The sequence below is a fragment of the Arachis hypogaea genome, chromosome 13 (assembly GCF_003086295.3).
Source record: "Arachis hypogaea cultivar Tifrunner chromosome 13, arahy.Tifrunner.gnm2.J5K5, whole genome shotgun sequence".
NCBI lineage: Eukaryota > Viridiplantae > Streptophyta > Magnoliopsida > Fabales > Fabaceae > Arachis > Arachis hypogaea.
Window position 1 is genome coordinate 140,487,352 of NC_092048.1, and position 19,503 is coordinate 140,506,854.

The window sequence follows — 19,503 nt, forward strand, 5'->3', positions numbered from 1 at the left end:
GCTTGAATTGATTTAGTTACAATCGTAATCGATCACATTTTGAACAAATGATTTGTTATATCGTATCAGAGTTTTTATGAACTACAAAAAAGGTTTAAAATTTGATCTTTGTTACTTTAAAGAAAAAATTTTTAACATGAGATAAATACAAAAAACTAATGCGAAATTCGATTTTACATAAAACAAAATTGACCTAACTTAGGCCTATTTGCATCTGATTTAACAATGAAATTGAAATTGAATACTTGTTCATGTTATTTTATCTTAAGCACTGAAGCTATTCTTGATGAAGCATGTTGAATAGTAAATAAAAATATCCAATATCATGTTGAAGACAGGGCAACAGTATATAGTGTATACGGTATACGGCCTCTCTTTCCCTCCCTCATTCACAGAAATCGGTACAACGAAACTTCTTAGCAAATAATCTGTTAGTTTGATATATTGGTTTTAAGAAAAACTTGGTGGACAAGGTTAAAGGAAGGATATTATAAAATTAACAAACCAGTCAAAAGTTGAAATGCTAGCTTCTACTTTCTAATATTTAACTGCCAATAACAATCACACAACTATGTTTTTTCTTTGATGATGTCTAGTTCTAGAATCCTCTGATTGTTCACTTTTATATTTGTTTACTTATAGGATTAGTTTGCTGATGATTTCATGACAATATTTTATCTAGTCTGGAAGCTTCATAATCATAATTTTCCAACAATAAATTAATATATAATCCCATCATCTTGCGGAAATGGCAAATTTCAAAGTGAACAGACATCTGCATAATGATGCATTCATGCATATATAAAATGGAAGAGTCTCAGCCACTTTGGTCACACACATTGAGATTGAAGCTCTCTCAACATGAAGTATATAACTCTAACAAGGTTCGCGGCACGAGCTCTGTCTAATAGTGGCCGGAACTACCAGCGCCGCTGCTTCTCCTCCTCCACCATTCCTGAGATAAAGGATCAGCAGCACTCGGAGGAGAAGAAGAGTGAAGTCAACAACAACAATAACACCAACAACAATGGTGTGGTTTCAAGTTACTGGGGGATCACAAGGCCAAAGGTTAAAAGGGAGGATGGTACTGAGTGGCCTTGGAACTGTTTCATGGTAAGAAACTAAGAATCTTGCAACAGAACACAATGTATATGTAATGTCTATTATTATAGTTTGATGAGCGAGGATGTTTGTAAATGATGTCTCTTTCAGCCATGGGACACTTACCACTCAGATGTGTCCATTGACGTGACCAAGCACCATGTGCCAAAATCCTTTGCAGACAAGTTTGCATACAGGAGTGTCAAGTTTCTTAGGTTTTTCTCAGATTTGTACTTCAAGGTGTGTGTGATTATTCCACATGAATTTGAATATGCTGTTGAAATAATAAAATAATTAAGAGTCTCTTATTTATACTCTTAAAAAGACTAAGCTCCTAACAAATATAATTGCAGGAGCGGTACGGGTGCCATGCCATGATGCTAGAAACAATTGCAGGTGTCCCTGGAATGGTAGGAGGGATGTTGCTGCACCTCAAGTCTCTGAGGAAGTTTGAACACAGTGGAGGTTGGATTAAAGCACTGCTTGAGGAGGCAGAGAACGAGAGGATGCACCTGATGACCATGGTGGAGCTTGTGAAACCCAGCTGGCACGAGAGGCTTCTTGTTATTACTGCTCAGGGAGTTTTCTTCAATGCTTTCTTTGTGTTCTACCTCATCTCACCAAAAGCAGCGCATAGGTTTGTTGGGTACTTGGAAGAAGAGGCTCTGATCTCTTACACACAACACTTGAAGGCAATTGAGACTGGCAAAGTCCAGAATGTCCCTGCTCCTGCTATTGCAATTGACTATTGGAGGCTTCCAAAGGATGCAACTCTCAAGGATGTTATTACTGTCATTCGCGCTGATGAGGCTCACCATAGAGACGTCAATCACTTTGCTTCTGTGCGTTTCGTGAAAACTCGCATGCAGTTGTCTTTATGTAAAATTGATAGTCGAGAACCGTTAGATAACAATTTAGTTAAATCTGTCAAATTATCTAACTGTTATCAACTATCAACTTCACAACAAGATAACTATACGTGAGTTTTCAGCTCGTCTCATATTTTAATTTGTTTCCATATATTTACTTGCATTTTGGTTTTATATATTATATTCTTCCTTATGCAGGATATTCATCATCAAGGAAAGCAATTGAAGCAGGCTCCAGCACCTATTGGCTATCATTGACTCATTATTTTTGTATTCTTGGATTAGAAAAATAAAAACTAGCTTTTGTTTTCTTTACCATTTTTGTAAGTCAAGATTCAATAAAATGTATTCCCATTTTCAGTGTGCATTTTGAGACCTAAAATAAAGTTTAGAGAAAACAAAAATAAAAAATCAAAACCTCCTTCCTTTCTCCTATTAGGGGCCCTCTCAGTTCTCCTTCTACTCATTCTTTTTTCTCAACTAATTACTACAACGAAAAGTGCTAAGGATTATGCATATAACACAATGTAAAATGCTAAAGATGCAAATAAAAAATTCATATATTTTTCATAATGCAACTAAGCACATCTAAAGTTATCTATACCTACTAAAATATCTAACTATGCACTCTGAAAGTCACCACCAAAATTAGATAAAAAAGAAAAATAAAATGTCTATTCTATTCTTAAACTACTAATCATGCTCTGGTATGCAAAATAGTTGGGACAAAGTGGAACTACAAAGAGAAGGGATATTATAGTCTAAGAAAATGAGGGTTTACGAAAGAAAATAAAATGAGAAGGGAATTAGAGAGTTCAAACTCTTAAGAAAGAAAAATAAATCAAAATCAAATTCAATTTTATTAGAATTTATTGCCATGTGGGATTTGAATGTTGGTTGACTAGTAATTGAAAAAAAGGATATTTGTGTTACTTAGGTAGCGTTGGAAGAAGAACTGAGACTGTGAGATAGAAATTCGAAGATAGAGACAGTTTCTGTATTGTGTTTGATATAAGATGTATAGAACTGAGTTATGTCTTAATATTTTATTTGGTTTAAAATAAAAATAGAGACTGAAATATATAAAATGACTAAATTACCCTAACTATATTTTGTTCAAGCTCTTTCTTTCTTTGTTGCAGATAGTCCAGCTGGCTGCAAAGATTAATTTCATGGATGAAAAATCACCGAAAAGGTTCTTGTTAACTATCAAACTACCTTCTAATGTATCTAACTTTGAAAGACCTGCAGTTGATGACTCAAGTTTCATACTTGCATTAATGTAGTCACAACTCCACTGATCAAAATCTGTTGAAAGTGGTAGTAACAAAGATTTTAAGCTGATTTCCATATATTTTGATTGAATAGGTTAGATGTTTATGACAATCGTGATTTGGTAAAAAGTGCTGCATTATTTTACCAATAGTTTCTTATTTTATGGCAAAAGATGTACAAAAACAGGCATCAGATTGAAATGTCTTATAAGTGGAAAATATTTGGCTGTGACTTGTTGCAATGAATTGTTCTGAATGTTGTTCTTTGTTTTATCACCTCTGACAGTTATATGAGTTTTGTTAATAATGGCATTTAGAAGTAGAAGATCTACAAGTGGTTCCAATGGCACCAACAGTTCTAATGTAATTGGAGAACGCTTTTGCTATTGTGGTTTGAGAATGGCTTTACAAGTCTCAAATAAGTGTCACCTAATATATACTTGGACAGAAAGTCTTAAATCAACCTAAGTTCCAAAAGACTACCAAAGACCACATAATAAGTTTCACAATATACCACAACAGGAGACAATCTGCACTAATTCTATTATTATCTTAGAATGGATCGCACTAATGCACTCTTCTGAGAATCTGTCAAACTCCAGAAGCTCTTCTCCAAATTTGAGTTATCAGAAAACTTCAACACAACCTGCACAACCTCATCATCACTGAATCCAAGTTGTTCAAGCTTCTCACCAATCTTAAACCTCTCATTCACACCTGAAATAGCATCAGCAAGAATTTGGACATGCTTCTCTTGGGCAGCAATAGAAAACCGCACACATTCAACCATCCTCTCTAGAATGTCATTTTGCTTCCTCTTCTTTCCTGAATGCCTTGCGCTAGCTGCACCAGCCTCAGAGTGTGAAGCTGCTCCTTGCTCTCCATCAAAGCTTGTATTTGCTGACACCTCAAATTCGTCCAATCCAGGAATCTGATCTTCCTCTTCTTCATGAACTTGTTCCTGTGTGTTGAAACCATTTATTGCATCTACACCTGTGGCTCTATCCTTTCCGAATGTACCCTCTAGAATTCCTGGACTCTGATCTTCCCCTTCTTCGTGAACTTGTTCCTGTGTGTTGAAACCACTTGCTGCACTTACACCCGTGGCTCTATCCTTTCCGAATATACCCTCTAGTCGGTGGAACAAAGGGAATGGCTTCCCAACAGTGTAGAACTTGGTCGGGTGTGCCTGCGATAAAATAAACATAAGTTAGTCTACATACTCTAAAGTCACAATTCAATTAAATTTAGGTAAATTTACACACGACCTTCGTCCACGCATCAAGAACATCTTTACTGTCTACTTCCACACACTGTTTTTTAGAATTCCACCCAAATCCACTGCAAGCCAACATCTCAGAGGCATATTGATACTTCTCCTTCAATCGCTTATGCTTATTTTTGCAATGTTTGGCGGTTATGGTACAAGTTGGGAAGGCCTCCAGCATCTTTAAAGCTAGTTTTTTAAAAGTTCCTGGTTTGAATTGTCCAGAATCGGTTTTCAGACCATCAACAACGAACTCCTTCATGAAACCCACAAATGCTTTGGTTTCTTCATCACTCCACATGCGCTTGTTCATTCTTACCTAAGAAGAAGTGAAACAGGAATAAGTTATACAATCCAATTAAGTCTTATAAATACCAAGTAAGTTTCAATGACCATGTTACAAAGAACAAGTCTTAGAATGGAAAACAAGAATACAAGCTGTTTTCATGATATTAAAAATGAAATTCACATTTGGGCACATATTTCTTATCAAGCTGGTTTCATGATATTAGAATGTTAACCGAAGCTATTCTCGTTCTCATAATTTTGGTTAATTAGCATCTGATTATCAAAGGCATGTTTGCAAGTTGAAAACATTTAACAACACAATCATGCTTTTAAAATAAAATACTATGAAACATCAATCATGAAAGAAACTAATATAGTATGTGGAGCAGACATTTTTGATGAATTAGTACTGCAGCAGCAAGCACATCAAAAGACAAAAGATTGTCCTGTATCAAGAGAGAAATAAATTTGAATCATCACTGCATTTTAATTTTCTCATCATCACTGCATGTCACTTTTTAGTAACAAATTCATCACAACTTAAAATTATAACAAATCCAGAATGAGTAACACACTGAAATATAGAATTAATCACAAAATTGAATACAAAGAAGACAATCTTATTGCAAATACAACTTCTGCGTAAATGCGAGTAATTAATCATGCAAGTAGTTAATTGCACTGATAGTAAAAATTCATACACCCAGAGAAGACAAGTTCTGTAGTTACAAATTCATACAACTGCAAACAAACAAAAAAACCAAGAGAAGACAAGCTGCAAAAGGGGACACATATAGAACCCATTACAACAACACAAAAGCGAACAGAGAAGAGAGGATTGAAGAGGAGACCACACACTGAAAAACGACGCGAAAACAGCGGCTACGAAGACGAAGGTTCAACGGCAACTAACCTTATTCGCTGTAGGTTCGACGACAATGAGGTTGTGGTGATCCTGGCGGCAGCGACAAAGCAGGGGCTTCCGCTAGGTTCTTCGATGGTGGTACAGAATCCTGTGTTGGACAAGGGAAGAGATGAAACGAAGAAGTTAGCACAAAGGACAAGCTTGAAATAATTAGTTTGCATTGAGGGTATTTTTGAAAAAAATTATTAATTAAATTTCAGTCTCTACCTCTAAAAATTTCTCTTTTTTTTTTTTAAATATTGAAAGAACTGAAATTTTATATTTTGATAGGCTAACAAACATAATACTAAGATTGAAAATTAGTTATTGAGATAAAATATATATTAAAAATAAGAAACAATATATCTATTTGTATATAAATATATGGTAATTACTGATTAGTTTTGAATATACACATGATATTTAATTTTATATGAAATTAAGACAATTAAAAGCATAATAAGATAATTAATAATTGAATGTTAAATCATCTTGAATATTGAATCAGTGATGGCAGAATAACTATTCACTATTTAGGATTTTTGGATCACAAAGTGATCATAATTTATTAAATTATTTCAACTAAGTAATAGAGTACTTCTATAAATTAAAACACTTCGAAAGTAAGCAGAGGGAGTTGAATAATTTGAGAGAGTAATTTGAATATAAATAAGAGCAATGCTAGGAGGACAGCAACTTTTGTGATTGTTAGCAATCAACTAACCATCAATGATGATTTGATGGTGTGAGATTGGTATGAGATTTCATCTAATGGCTCACCTTTCTCTGCTGGTTATATGCTGGCCAAAATTCAATGAAATTACTGGCCCCCTAGATTTTCCCTATAAATAATTATCCGCTGATTTTTATTTACCCTTCATCTAACAAAATTATATAAAGGTGTTACCAAAAGTTCACCAACATATACGAAAAGTAAGGTTTTTTATACGCGTGGAGTATTATATTTACATTTTTTATTTTTTTAAAATATCTAATTCGGTTTGTAAAAGATTTGTAGTGAAGCACTCAAATTTCTAGCAAAATTTATTTACTAAATCGATTTTTAATATTTGAAAGAACGGACAAACAATTTGTGTTAAATGTATACATAAAATGTATGTTTCATTGGTCACATCTACCCTTTTATCAACAGAAATTTGTTTCTGCTAAAAGAAATTAACCCGTATCACATTTTCTTCATTTTTTTTGGTAGAAGGAAAGGATCTAGGGTTCAAAGCAAACTACAAAACAGAACTAAATATCAAGTTAGGGGGCATTGAAACCCCTTTGGCATCATCATTCAGGAAGACTTTGAGTTCCTCCAAGGGTTGATCGACAAAAAATTGAAAAAAAACCTTCATCCTCTTTTGCAGAACCAAAAACACCCATGCTTCACAACAACTTACATGAAAACAAAGCCCTAAAAGCCTATTTCATGAAATGAATACCCAAACTCAAAATAGCGGAAAATATGTTACCTTTGATCGTGTCTCGGGTGAGAGTGGTTTCTCTATGATCACTTTTCTGCTGTGCGTGCTGAACGAACACTTGACCCAATCCTTGAATGTTCACCTTCAGCTTCAGAAACACAAATTGGATGAAAATGGAATCCAATATGACAATGTGTTCAGTTATCCACTTTCATTTTCACCTTTTTACTGGAAATGCCAACAGTTAAGAGAAAGCACGAACCCTGACTCTTATGGTTTTATTTTATATTTTTTTCAAAATATTTTTAAATAAAAATTTAACCCAATCGCCAGATATGTGAAAGAAAACGTGACAGACCCGGCCCAATTCCAAAACTCAATGCAGACTCGAGATATATTTTACTGAATTTAAATTTGTTATTTTTATCTACTTATAATATATTAAAATTGGGTGTTTCCCCTACTACTAAAAGTGACGTGTCGATCTCTTATGCTTCTGTTTTCTCTTCAAAACGAATAAAAAATTTTTCTATTCTAAATTATTTTATTGTAATTATATTATAATTAATACTAAATAAATAGTATATAATAATACTAATTTGGCAACATATCCTCATTATAATTATATCAAATCAACATTTAATGTACTATTAAACTACTTATCAATTATCAATTAAAAATATTTTTAATAATTTTAATGATAATAATAATATCAATAATAGTAATAATAATAATAAATATTTGTTACCCGATTCACGTATATCAAATAATTTTTTTAAATTATTTTATAAAAAATATCTTTAATATAATTAAATTATAATTAATATTTAATGAATAATATATAATTATACTAATTTAGAAACATATCTTTATTATAATTGTATCAAATCAAAATTTAATGCATTATTAAAAAATTACCTTAATAATTGATAATTTATATATTTATTTTTGTTTTACTAAAGTCTATATATAGTGTTTTTCTGTGGTACATAAATCTAAATTTGAGAGTCAATTCATAATTTTATATTTAGTGTTTTTTTTACTACTTCATAGAATAAGAATGTATTCTTCTTTTTTTTAAGTTGATCCTTTTAAGGTACAATTTATAATTTTTTATAATATTTTTTTATATACTCATTCTATTATATTATTCTTTTGATAATTTTTTATTTGTTGTTACTCTAAGTTATTCTTATCGTCTAATGTTCCAGTTCGATTCTCTTTTGCCACAATCATTTACAATGCATTACATCCATGAAATATCTCATGAGTTGTTTTCAATGATTCGGGTTCCAACTACATGGATGTACGCGTTCAAAGAAGAGGCAATAGTCTCTACTTTACCGAAGGATATAAGCGTTCAGTTTTGCTAAATTCATAACAAATTCAGATATGCAATTTCAACGATTGGTAATATATTTAAATTTTCTTAGTTTAAACTGTTCATTATTAGAATAATTTTTTAATATATTTTGATTTTTTTCATAAATTACCAGCTTTCTTTTGCATGCATGCAATGCCATTGAGGGGAATAAGAGTTAGTTTGGTTTCTCGGTGTGGCAATTCTATACCTTGCCGCATTGCATGGATAGCGGATGGTGAAACTTATCTAACAAGAGGATGGTCTGATTTTGCACAAATTCTAAATATTAAAACTTACGATGTTATTTCAGTTGGTTGTCGTTACAAGAATGATTCTATACTATACGTGACTAAGGACTAAAAGGTTCAATATTGTTTAGGTAATTTGGTTTTACTATTAGTATTTGATTAAATTATAATTATAGAATTTTAAATTATTGCCTCAATTTATATATTACGATTATTTTTTGTGGATGTGTTATTTTTAAATAATTTAATAAAATAAAGTAGTATCAGATATTATTAAGTTTATTTTTATCCTTTATTTCTTTATTTGTATTTTCATTATATTTGACAAAAAATGAACCTACACATATATTAAATCGTTGACCTAAAGACAAATTATTTGCCAATAAAAGCAGATTTTATTTATAATTAGAATAAAATTTATTTACCAATAATCGATGGATAAAATTAAAATTACACCCGTGTCATATAATTATAATTGATTAATTGGTATAAAATTAAATTATACCCGTGCCATGAGTAATAATCTAAATAATTATATCTTAACAAAATATAATTTGAAATAATTTATAAACAATTATCTTAACAAAAATAATTATTTAATAATTGATTTAAAAATCAATGCAAAAAATAATTATTAATAATAGTATTATTAACGGGTAAATAATATAATTTCAAATTATTATTTGAAATATAAATAATATATGAAAATCTATTGAGTAAATCAATGATTTTGCACCTTAATAATTTGGCAATTATTATTCAATTAACCAGTTAATTGAATTAGTAATAACAATTTTCAATTTCAAATTTTGTATATTAAGTAGTTATTAAAAACTGGGTAATAACGATTTACATAGGAAAATCATTGATAAATTCAATTAACCATATAGAAGATAATATACTAACAGTTTTAGTATATTATTTATGGCAAGCGAAATTATTTTCTCAGATTTTCTATTAAAATTGAAATTAGTAATAGTTTAAAATAAGTTTATTAATAAAATTACTAATAGTCACATTTTTATACACAAGATATATGTTTTCTATATATTATTTAAAAAATATAATGAAACATGAATAATGAATGAGTATGTTATTTCTTCGACTAGCTTATTAATGCAAAATCGAGTACCTTTTTTTATTCGATTGAGGTCATATTCTGTTTGATGAAAATTTTAATCACCTTAATTAAATCTTTTGCCTTAATTTATACAAGTACTAATATGTTACATATTATTTGGTATATCTAAGTAGTTATTTCTCATAATGGAGATGTAAAAAATCATATTAAGGTTTAATGCCAAATAATTAATGGATGAGTAATAGTAGATTATATTATTTTGAAAAAGTATTTTCATTATAATTATATCAAATCAATATTTAATTATGATAAAATATGTTAATTATAATTATATCATAGAATTATAATAATTACGATATTTATGTTATATACTTTAATCATTTATGTACGTAAATAATTAAAAATCAATCAAATTAAATTATCACGGTAAATAATATGTTGTATATTATTACGGAAAATAATCCGTAGATAAAATTAAAATTACACCCGTGTCATATAATTATAATTGACTAATTGGTATAAAATGAAATTATACCCGTGTCATGAGTAATAATCTAAATAATTATATCTTAACAAAATATAATTTGAAATAATTTATAAAAAATTATCTTAACAAAAATAATTATTTAATAATTGATTTAAAAATTAATGCAAAATATAATTTTTAATAATAGTATTATTAACTAGGTAAATAACTGGATGACTGCAGGGTTACCTGGACAAGAAAGAGTCAACTTAAGTTCGGACTCTGTGTGTGCTGAAGAGAGAAATATGGAATTTGAGTTAGATGCTTTCTCGCCGGAGATTTTAAATGGAATAAATTGTTCAGGTCTACCACCACACAAGTTGGTTCTGAAGGTTGGTGCTCCTGTTATGTTGCTGCGGAATATAGACCAAACTAATGGTTTGTGCAATGGAACGGGGATGTAAGTTAGAAGAATGGGAAATCATGTGATAGAATGCAAGACTTTAACTGGTAACAAAGCTGGAAGTATTGTTCTTATCCCAAGACTGAATCTAATTCCGAATAATGAAACATTGCCGGTCAGGTTTCAAATAAGACAATTCCCAATTATCATGTCATTTGCAATGACAATAAATAAGTCACAGGGACAAACTCTATCGAAAGTTGGAATTTACCTTCCAATGCCAGTTTTCACTTATAGTCAATTTTATGTTGCGTTATTAAGGGTAACGAGTAAAGATGGTCTGCGAGAGCTGTTGCAAGATCATAGACACTTGGAAGATAAATGCATGATGAATGTGGTATATAGAAAAGTTTTTGAGAGCCTATAATAAAAAGGTAATAACAAAATGTCTTACTAAATCTATTTATTTATTAAAATTTATTACTATCACTTAAAAAAATTTAGAAATTCTAGGAACTAATAGATGAATTCTTATTATACATTAATAGTTTGAAAATATTAAAATTATCATTAAAATTCGTATAATTTTATAATTACGTTAATCATATAATTTTATATACAAACATTGATACGGTGTTGTTTCATGTATATATTTTGCAGGTATCAAGGAATAGCATTGAATTGTTATTCAGTAGGTTTAAATTATTTATTATTTATTACAAAACCTTCTGCATTAGGATTCTCTATTAATTTGTTCTTCATTTTGAGCTGATTTTGATATTTTCTTACTTCACAGTAAACCAACATATAAAACTTTGTTGGTAGATTTAAGTATTACTAGATTATTTATGGTGATATTGAGTATATATGTCTGATTTATTGAAAAAGTAGATTAAATAACTATTTTATAGTTAATACAATTAATACTATATTAAGAAAAGAAAAATAACGCATACAAGTTATTTTTTTATTAATTAAATTATTATAATTAAAATGAAATTTAACATAACAACTTAAAATTATAATTTCAATCTTATCACGTGCATAGCACGGGTGATTAAACTTGTTCAATATTATTTTTGAGTTATATTTTCGGCTATTCAGTGTGAAATTATTTTTACAATAAAAATATATATTTTAAAGTAAAATTAATAATGTTATCAACGATAAATCGAAAAAATTTTAAAAGTGAAGGCAAAATAATATAGCAAAATAATAAAAAATATTAATATTAATATATTTAGATATTTAAATTTTGGAATATATTAATTAGTCAAATTTTTAATAAATAAATATAATTAACACATCTAAAAATATATTAATTTAAAAGTTTTTTATGTCTAAGTATTATGTTTGATTTAAGATAAATATAAAAATTAAGAGATAAATTTAAATTTTAAAAAATTACATGAGAATATTTTAATAAAAATGTAATTAAAATTTTAATTTATAGTATCAGAATTTTTAGTTCTTTCTGTCTCTATTTTTTAGAGGTAACGAAGGGATTGAAATTTTGTGTTTTAATTGAAATTTTTATTTCAATCTATGACTATTAAACACAATACTAAACCTCAATTTCTTAGTTTTAATTCTGGTCTTTAAAAATAAACACTATCTTAAAAATTTTGACTTGTTGTATTGAAAAAATAAATGCATTGCAAAATTTCTGTTCGAACCGATGAACATGTTATTAAAATTGGTAGTACTGATAAAAGCACTTGTAGAAAGTATTTGGATAGGAAGGATATCGAAGTTATTGAAGACGATGATCAAAAATAAAGACTAAATCATAAGAGGACACTTTCGAAAAAAAAAGATGGTTATTTTAGAGAAGAAGAAAAATCTATTAATTTAGTTGTCCATGTTGTTTGTATTGCTTTTTATATTTATAGTGTTTGAAAAATGAATTAAAGAAAATAGTTGCTCTATTATTTGTTATGTATTGAAACATGCTATTTAGATTATATATCATATGGGTGTTTACGGTGCGGTTTGGATCGGTTTTGAGTCTAAAACTCATTCGATTCGAACATTAATTTTACTTGTGGTGCGGTTTGGATTGGATGATGTTTTTAAAAAAATTCAATCCAATCCGATCCAATTTCAAGCGGTTTGAATTGGATTGGATTTGTGGTTTTGTAAATTAAAAAAATTAAATACATATAACAAGTCTTAACATCAACTTTTAAATAATTAACAATGACATAACAAATTTCAACAATATCTTAAAAAGCCAACGATATCATAACATAGAAATAAAATTATAGGTTAGTTAAAATAAATAATAAATAATATTTTGAACATAAACTATTTATTAAATAATAATAACACATGAATAATATAAAAATGTATAATAAATTAAACATGTTATAAGTATAATTATAAATATAATAATAAAATAATAATATTATAGCACATTGTGCGGTTTGGATTGGATTGGATCGGTTTTAAAAAGTAGATCCGAAATCCGATCCGATAAAGCGATTTGTAAAAAATAAAATCCAATCAGATCCAAATTAGTACGGTTTTAATCGGTTTCAGTTTGAATTGAATTGGATGAGCGGTTTAATTTGGATCGGTTTGAATTTGAACACCTCTAATATATCATGTCATTTGTAATTGACTTGTCTAAAATGCAATTTAAATTATAATGTCAATATGTTAGAAAAAAATAAAAAAGATAAATTCAAGTTACATACATAAACTTTTAAATTTGATGTTGAATAACTTGAAGAGGAATTAAAAAAAAAAATATTCCATTTTAAAATCACTTTTTTTACATGTGCATTTGTAATAGCTATGTTAGTACTATAAAAATTACATTACACATTTTTATTAGGTCTGACAGATTTATATGAACAGAAAAATAAATACAACTTTTAAAAGAATTAAAAATTTAAAAATATTTTTAAATAGTAAAAAAACTAAAGATTTATTTATTTTTTTCTTCTTTTATTTATTTATTTATTTATTTGTTGTTGTAGTTGTTGTTGTTTTTTGATAAACATAGAAACGTCTTTTAAAAGTTCCTAACATTATCAAATCAATCTCTTTATGAAAACTAGTGTGTTAAAACATTAACGTGCTAACAAATCTATTAGGGTTAAGTACGATTTTAGTTTGTAAGGTTTAGGTTAATTTTTTTTAACTTTTTTTATTGCATATCAAATATATCTAAGATTTAACTTAATTTTAAAATCGTCGTTCGAATCAAAATATCCTTCTCATTCTTCACACAAATACTCAGTTTTTATTCTTCTTTTTCTTCTTTTCTATCACAGCAGCATCTCTTTTTCTTTTTCTTCTTCTTCATCGCAACATTAGCAACAATAACAATAAAATCAAAAGCAGAAACAATGTAATAAAAACATAAAAAAACAAAAACAGAAATAGAAACAAAAACAAAAGAATCAACAACAATAAAATTAAAAGCAGAAGAATGAAATCAGAATCAGAATAAAAAATAGAAACATAAAAATAGAAATAGAAGAACAATAAAATCAGAATCAACAATAACAATAGAATCAGAATCAGAAACAATATGATTCACAAAATCAACAAATCAACAATGTAATTAACAAAAGAAATATAAATAGAAGAATCAACAATGTAATTAACAAAATCAACAAATCAGAAGCAGAACTGAAACCTTAGGGAGGAGCATCGACGAGGATGCGAAGCAGCGTTGAGTAAGGAGCAGCGGCGATTGGCGAGCAAGCGAGGAAGAGGAGCGGAAATGGCGACGCAACAGATGTCCTCCCTCGCCGATCTGCTGGCGTCAAGGTCGAACACTAGTGCAGGAGCAGAAACAGCAACACGGCGTGCGATGTCCGTCCTCCTTTGCCGGCATCGTCGCCACCTTCCTCTTCCCCCTTCTTCTTCTTTCCTTCCTTATGGTTCTCTTTCTCTCTTTGGTCTGTTCTTTTTCTTTTTTTTATTTTATGATTTTTTTGTTAGGAGTAATTTTGTTTCAAATTTAAGGATTTAAGTAAAAAAGGACGTTTTTAAAATTAAGTTAAACTTTAGGGACGGTTTTGTATGAAAAAAATGTTAGAGACAAAAAATTTTTTGCTTATACCTTAAGGATCAAAATTGTATTTAATTCTAAATTTATTTTTTATAAATTAAATATCCATCACGGTAAAAAATTTGATGTTAGTCAAGATAATAAACATGTTATTGTACTTACATGAGCTCAATGACCCAAGAAACCTAATATGAAATAGGGTAAAGTATTAAATTGGTCCCTTATGTTTAGATATAATTTTGTTTTGGTCTTTAAGGTTTAAAGTGTCATATTTAAATCCAAAAAAGTTTCATTTAGCTTCAATGTAGTCCTACCGTGAGGTCAAAATTAAATAATTAACGAAATATCTTACATGACAGCAGTATAAGAACAAGATAATCTAGAGAACAAGTACAAGTTCTAGATGCACAAAATCAACCGTAAATATATCAATACATTTATTTATCAGTCTTCTTACAATTTAAATGAAATATTTTTTTATAGAATTAAGGAGAATGATAAATAAATGTATTAATGCATCAATGGTGATTTTATGTCTTTAGAGTTTGTACTTATTCTCTAAATTATCGATTTTGTTCTTGTATTACTGTCATGTAAAACATTATGTTAATTATTTAACTTTAACTTTACGGTGGGACTAAATTAAAGTTAAATAAAACTTTTTTGTATTTAAATAAGACATTTTAAACGTTAAAGACTAAAACATGATTACGTTCAAATGTAGCTATAATATTATACCCTATCAAATAAAATATTCCTAGTAAAACTCCGACTAGAAGTAGCCAACCGTAAGCTAATTCAATATGGTTTAGGATAATTGAATTTGAATCTTTTAAATTTTGAATTTTTATTTTAAAGAATAAAATGTGATTTTTTAGTTTTGAATGATTTTTTATATATTTTTTTGTTCCACTTATAAAATAAATAATAAAAGATCACATTTTAGCTTAAAAATAAAATTTAAAATTTAGAAGAACTAAATTTAAAATAACGAGTGCACTCGCATTTGAATGATCGGATACGATCCTTAAATCCGATCTTAAATTCGACTTCAGGAGCAAATTTAACGCTCCCAAAATAATCATCCACCATGAAAAACTATGAATAAGGCTGAAAATTATGATGCAGAATCTCTCAGCCACTCTACAAATAATTCTCTATTTTAGATAAACTCTCAATTTAATTCAAAATATCTATTAATATTGACATTAAAATACTCCAATCCTGATTTAGACACAAACTAAGAAATCCTTCAAAAGTTTGGACCATCATCAATCTCCACAAATTAAACCACTTTGGAGCAATTATATATAAAAAAAATAATTGTTCAACTCTTAAAGTTAATAAAGTGTCTTATTTTTTTATTAATTGTATATGATGAAGAATATTACAAAAAAAAAAAGAAAATTATACGCCAATTCTTTTCCATCCCTATTATATATGTAATTGATAATTGATCATTGATAATAGACAATCTAACAAGAAACAAATTCTTTTACGAAATAAAATTTTGAGGAATAATTTTAGTAAAAGTTTTTTTTAGACTAAGGTGTCCAACATTTATAAAAAAAAAAAAAACTCATTTGAACTAAATAATATTTTTCTTCCCAAATTGCACCTCCCTTTCACCCTTTGGGATATCAACGGTCAACGGTTGATAAAAGGACAAGGGCTATTTGCCTATTTGGCTATGCAGGCTCTACATAGTATACGCTGCACTGAATCTGATCCACTCTAACCGCCTTACTCGGTCAAACTAGATGCTCATTTTTCGTGACAGTTTCTTATCTAAAACTGCGCGCCTCTATTGCCAATCAAACTCCCTCCACCCCTTTCCCACCCATCATACCCGTCCAGGCGTCCATTACATCTCAACCGCCTAAATCCACGGTCCAAAACACTTCTAACCGCTCAGCCCTCATTCATCACACGAAACATGCACAGCATCGAAACTTTCTACTCCGGCGCTTCTATTTCCCTCCATACATAACCGCTAAGCTTCCTCCTCGTTAAACTGCAATTTAAAAAATTCGTGGCAATTCTGTTGAAGAAGTTTCAATAAGAGACGCGATTCTTCTCTCGAAACGATGAAGCATTCTGCATTCAGTTCTGTGGTTCTCCGAGCTCTGATCAACGGCAGGAATAACTGTAACCGTAGTGGCACGGCGGTTGCAACTGCGACGGTGATGCCGTTTATGGCGGCGGAAATGAGCCGCCACTGCGCGGGTGCTGGTGGCTTGAAAAGAGGATTCCCCTGCTGGAAGAGAATGATGGCTTCCGAGTCCCTGCGGTCGCCTGTTGAGGCAAATTCGACGGAAAAGAAGGAGGAGGAGAAGAAGAGTGAAGGCAATAGCCTTGTGGCCTCGAGTTATTGGGGGATTTCGAGGCAGAAGGTTACGAGAGAGGATGGGACGGAGTGGCCTTGGAACTGCTTCATGGTGAGGAACTGAGGATTCAGTTTCTGATTGTTTGATTCGGCAAATTATTTAATTATTTTGTACTCTACATATTTATGGCTTTTCATAGTTCTATAGCTGTGACGTATAAATGTTCATGCGAATTTCCGTGCATTGGTTAGTTCATTATGAAATTTACGATCAGTTAAGGTAAATCTTAGCATTACCACAAGATTTTGTTGCTCTTATGAAGTGGAGGGTTTTTGTTAATTGTTTTGTTATGCTGATAATGGTTGGAATTCTTTTAAAGAGCTTATATCAGTATATGGAACCACTAGTTTTTTGGGCTATGGTTATCTTTGAACGGATGTTAGCATGTTTTCCTTTTTGTCTATGCAGCCGTGGGAGACTTACCATTCAAACTTGTCAATTGATTTGACCAAGCATCATGTTCCAAAGAATTTTCTGGATAAAGTTGCTTATAGGACAGTGAAGCTCATCAGAATTCCGACTGATGTTTTTTTCAAGGTGTGTAGTATAAAATCTCCTATAGCGGGCATAATCCCCAACAAAATATAAAAGAAGCCAGTATATAATTTGTGTATAAAGGGGGATATATAAAGAGATACCACAATTTCATTAGAAAACTATCAAGATATTTTCCATGTGTATAAGTTGTCCTTCATCATAATCCATGGCGTGATATTTCCAGAGACAATATGGTTGCCGTGCAATGATGCTTGAAACAGTTGCAGCTGTTCCTGGAATGGTGGGAGGAATGTTGTTGCACCTGAGGTCACTCCGCAGGTTTCAGCACAGTGGGGGCTGGATCAAAGCATTGCTCGAGGAAGCAGAGAATGAGAGAATGCACTTAATGACCATGGTGGAACTTGTGAAGCCTAAATGGTATGAAAGAATACTTGTTCTTGTTGTCCAGGGAGTTTTCTTCAACGCGTTCTTTGCGCTTTACTTACTCTCCCCAAAGCTAGCTCATAGAGTTGTTGGGTATCTTGAGGAGGAGGCCATACATTCTTACACTGAGTTCTTGAGGGACCTAGAGAGTGGTGCAATTGAAAATGTTCCTGCTCCTGCCATTGCAATAGATTATTGGAGGCTTCCCAAGGACGCCAAATTGAAAGATGTTATAACCGTCATTCGGGCCGATGAAGCTCATCACCGAGATGTGAACCATTTTGCTTCTGTGAGTGTCATTCAAAACAATGTTTATCTTTTGGTTGTGCTGTAACATATCCTCTGAAATTGTTTATGCTTCTTTCATTTCATTTTCTCTCAGAAGTTAGATATGATTTTTTCCCCTTGCATTTAAGATATATGGATATATAGATAGTAGTATACATGAGGAGCAATAATCTAAAGACAACTAAAAATGACAATTCTTCCAATTTCCTCAGCCCTAACTACAGTTTCTATATAAAGAATTGTACAGACACATTCGTTAGTTTGCAGCTGAGAGTATACATTCCATCATTCATTTCAGCTACAAAATGCTGATTAACTTAATTTTCTACTGAAATATTGGTAAATTATATGAGGTTAGAGAATAAAAAATCTAACCACTTTGGTAGACTTGGTATCATGTGAAAGATGCATTTTCTTCTTGTGGTATGTTCTTATCCTTGATTTGTGGTCGGTAGGTTCATTGTTTGCTTTTCAAGGGAGGATTAATTAATTGACCATGTTTGGTATGACTGTATTCACATCTGCATATTCTGATTGCATTTGTACCTTGGAATTTATACAATTATGTTCTTCTCCTGTAGGATATCCACTTTCAGGGAAAAGAACTGAGGGATGCACCAGCTCCTATTGGCTATCATTAGCTCTATACATTGCTGTTGCGACAAATTCAACCATGAGGCTAAGTTACCCCTTTGGTGTTCATCTAGATAGCTACAAGTACCAATATTTTGTTTGATACAGGAATTCCGTGTTATACAGCTATTATACTAATGAATATGATGATCCTATAGTCCAACTCATCTGAAGACAAATATGTTTATAAGGAAAACAATACTTCGTTCAATATGATAGAGTTACAACAAAGTCAGAACACTTCTTCCACCTTTGGTATACAATATCATAATCATAGACGGAACGTTTTGATTGGTAAGTCGTAGTTCGAAGCTGAGGCATCATCTTCAAAACATATTTTAAAAATCTAAAGTTAGCAGCATCAGTTTACAGCTAAATGTTTGTTTCATTCGTCTTTTCACGTGTATGCTTACGGGTTACCTGTTAAACCTTCCCACTAGTTGTCCTCTAACAATTTCAAACAGAGGATACATGCTTTAAAGTATTAATCGTTGGTTTAGACCCAATATAGTATGCAGTGAGAGTATATGAACTCAAATGAAATTTTGTTCGT

General features: G+C 30.4%; 3 protein-coding genes across 5 annotated transcripts; 2 read left to right on the plus strand and 1 right to left on the minus strand.

The window, feature by feature from the left end:
• The first annotated feature begins 90 nt into the window (after positions 1-90).
• On the plus strand, positions 91-2,337 carry LOC112792241 (alternative oxidase 3, mitochondrial). 2 transcript variants are annotated; one of them, XM_025835405.3, is made up of 4 exons: positions 91-1,113; positions 1,213-1,341; positions 1,455-1,943; positions 2,169-2,337. In XM_025835405.3, the coding sequence occupies exons 1-4, from the start codon at positions 862-864 to the stop codon at positions 2,226-2,228; spliced, it is 930 nt and encodes a 309-aa protein (XP_025691190.1). In that variant the 5' UTR covers positions 91-861; the 3' UTR covers positions 2,229-2,337. The 2 variants fall into 2 exon arrangements, with proteins under 2 accessions (XP_025691190.1, XP_072069372.1); XM_072213271.1 differs by having other exon boundaries at positions 1,455-2,337.
• A 1,263-nt stretch (positions 2,338-3,600) lies between these two features.
• On the minus strand, positions 3,601-7,533 carry LOC112792239 (uncharacterized). Of its 2 annotated transcripts, none has more exons than XM_025835404.3 (4): positions 7,182-7,533; positions 5,713-5,812; positions 4,513-4,830; positions 3,601-4,433 (listed from the first exon to the last, which is right to left on the minus strand). In XM_025835404.3, the coding sequence occupies exons 3-4, from the start codon at positions 4,822-4,824 to the stop codon at positions 3,792-3,794; spliced, it is 954 nt and encodes a 317-aa protein (XP_025691189.1). In that variant the 5' UTR covers positions 4,825-4,830; positions 5,713-5,812; positions 7,182-7,533; the 3' UTR covers positions 3,601-3,791. The 2 variants fall into 2 exon arrangements, with proteins under 2 accessions (XP_025691189.1, XP_025691188.1); XM_025835403.3 differs by having other exon boundaries at positions 4,510-4,830.
• An 8,893-nt stretch (positions 7,534-16,426) lies between these two features.
• Positions 16,427-19,181, plus strand: LOC112792242 (ubiquinol oxidase 2, mitochondrial). Its single transcript, XM_025835406.3, has 4 exons — positions 16,427-17,159; positions 17,517-17,645; positions 17,830-18,318; positions 18,899-19,181. The coding sequence occupies exons 1-4, from the start codon at positions 16,809-16,811 to the stop codon at positions 18,956-18,958; spliced, it is 1,029 nt and encodes a 342-aa protein (XP_025691191.1). The 5' UTR covers positions 16,427-16,808; the 3' UTR covers positions 18,959-19,181.
• The last annotated feature ends 322 nt before the right edge of the window (positions 19,182-19,503 follow it).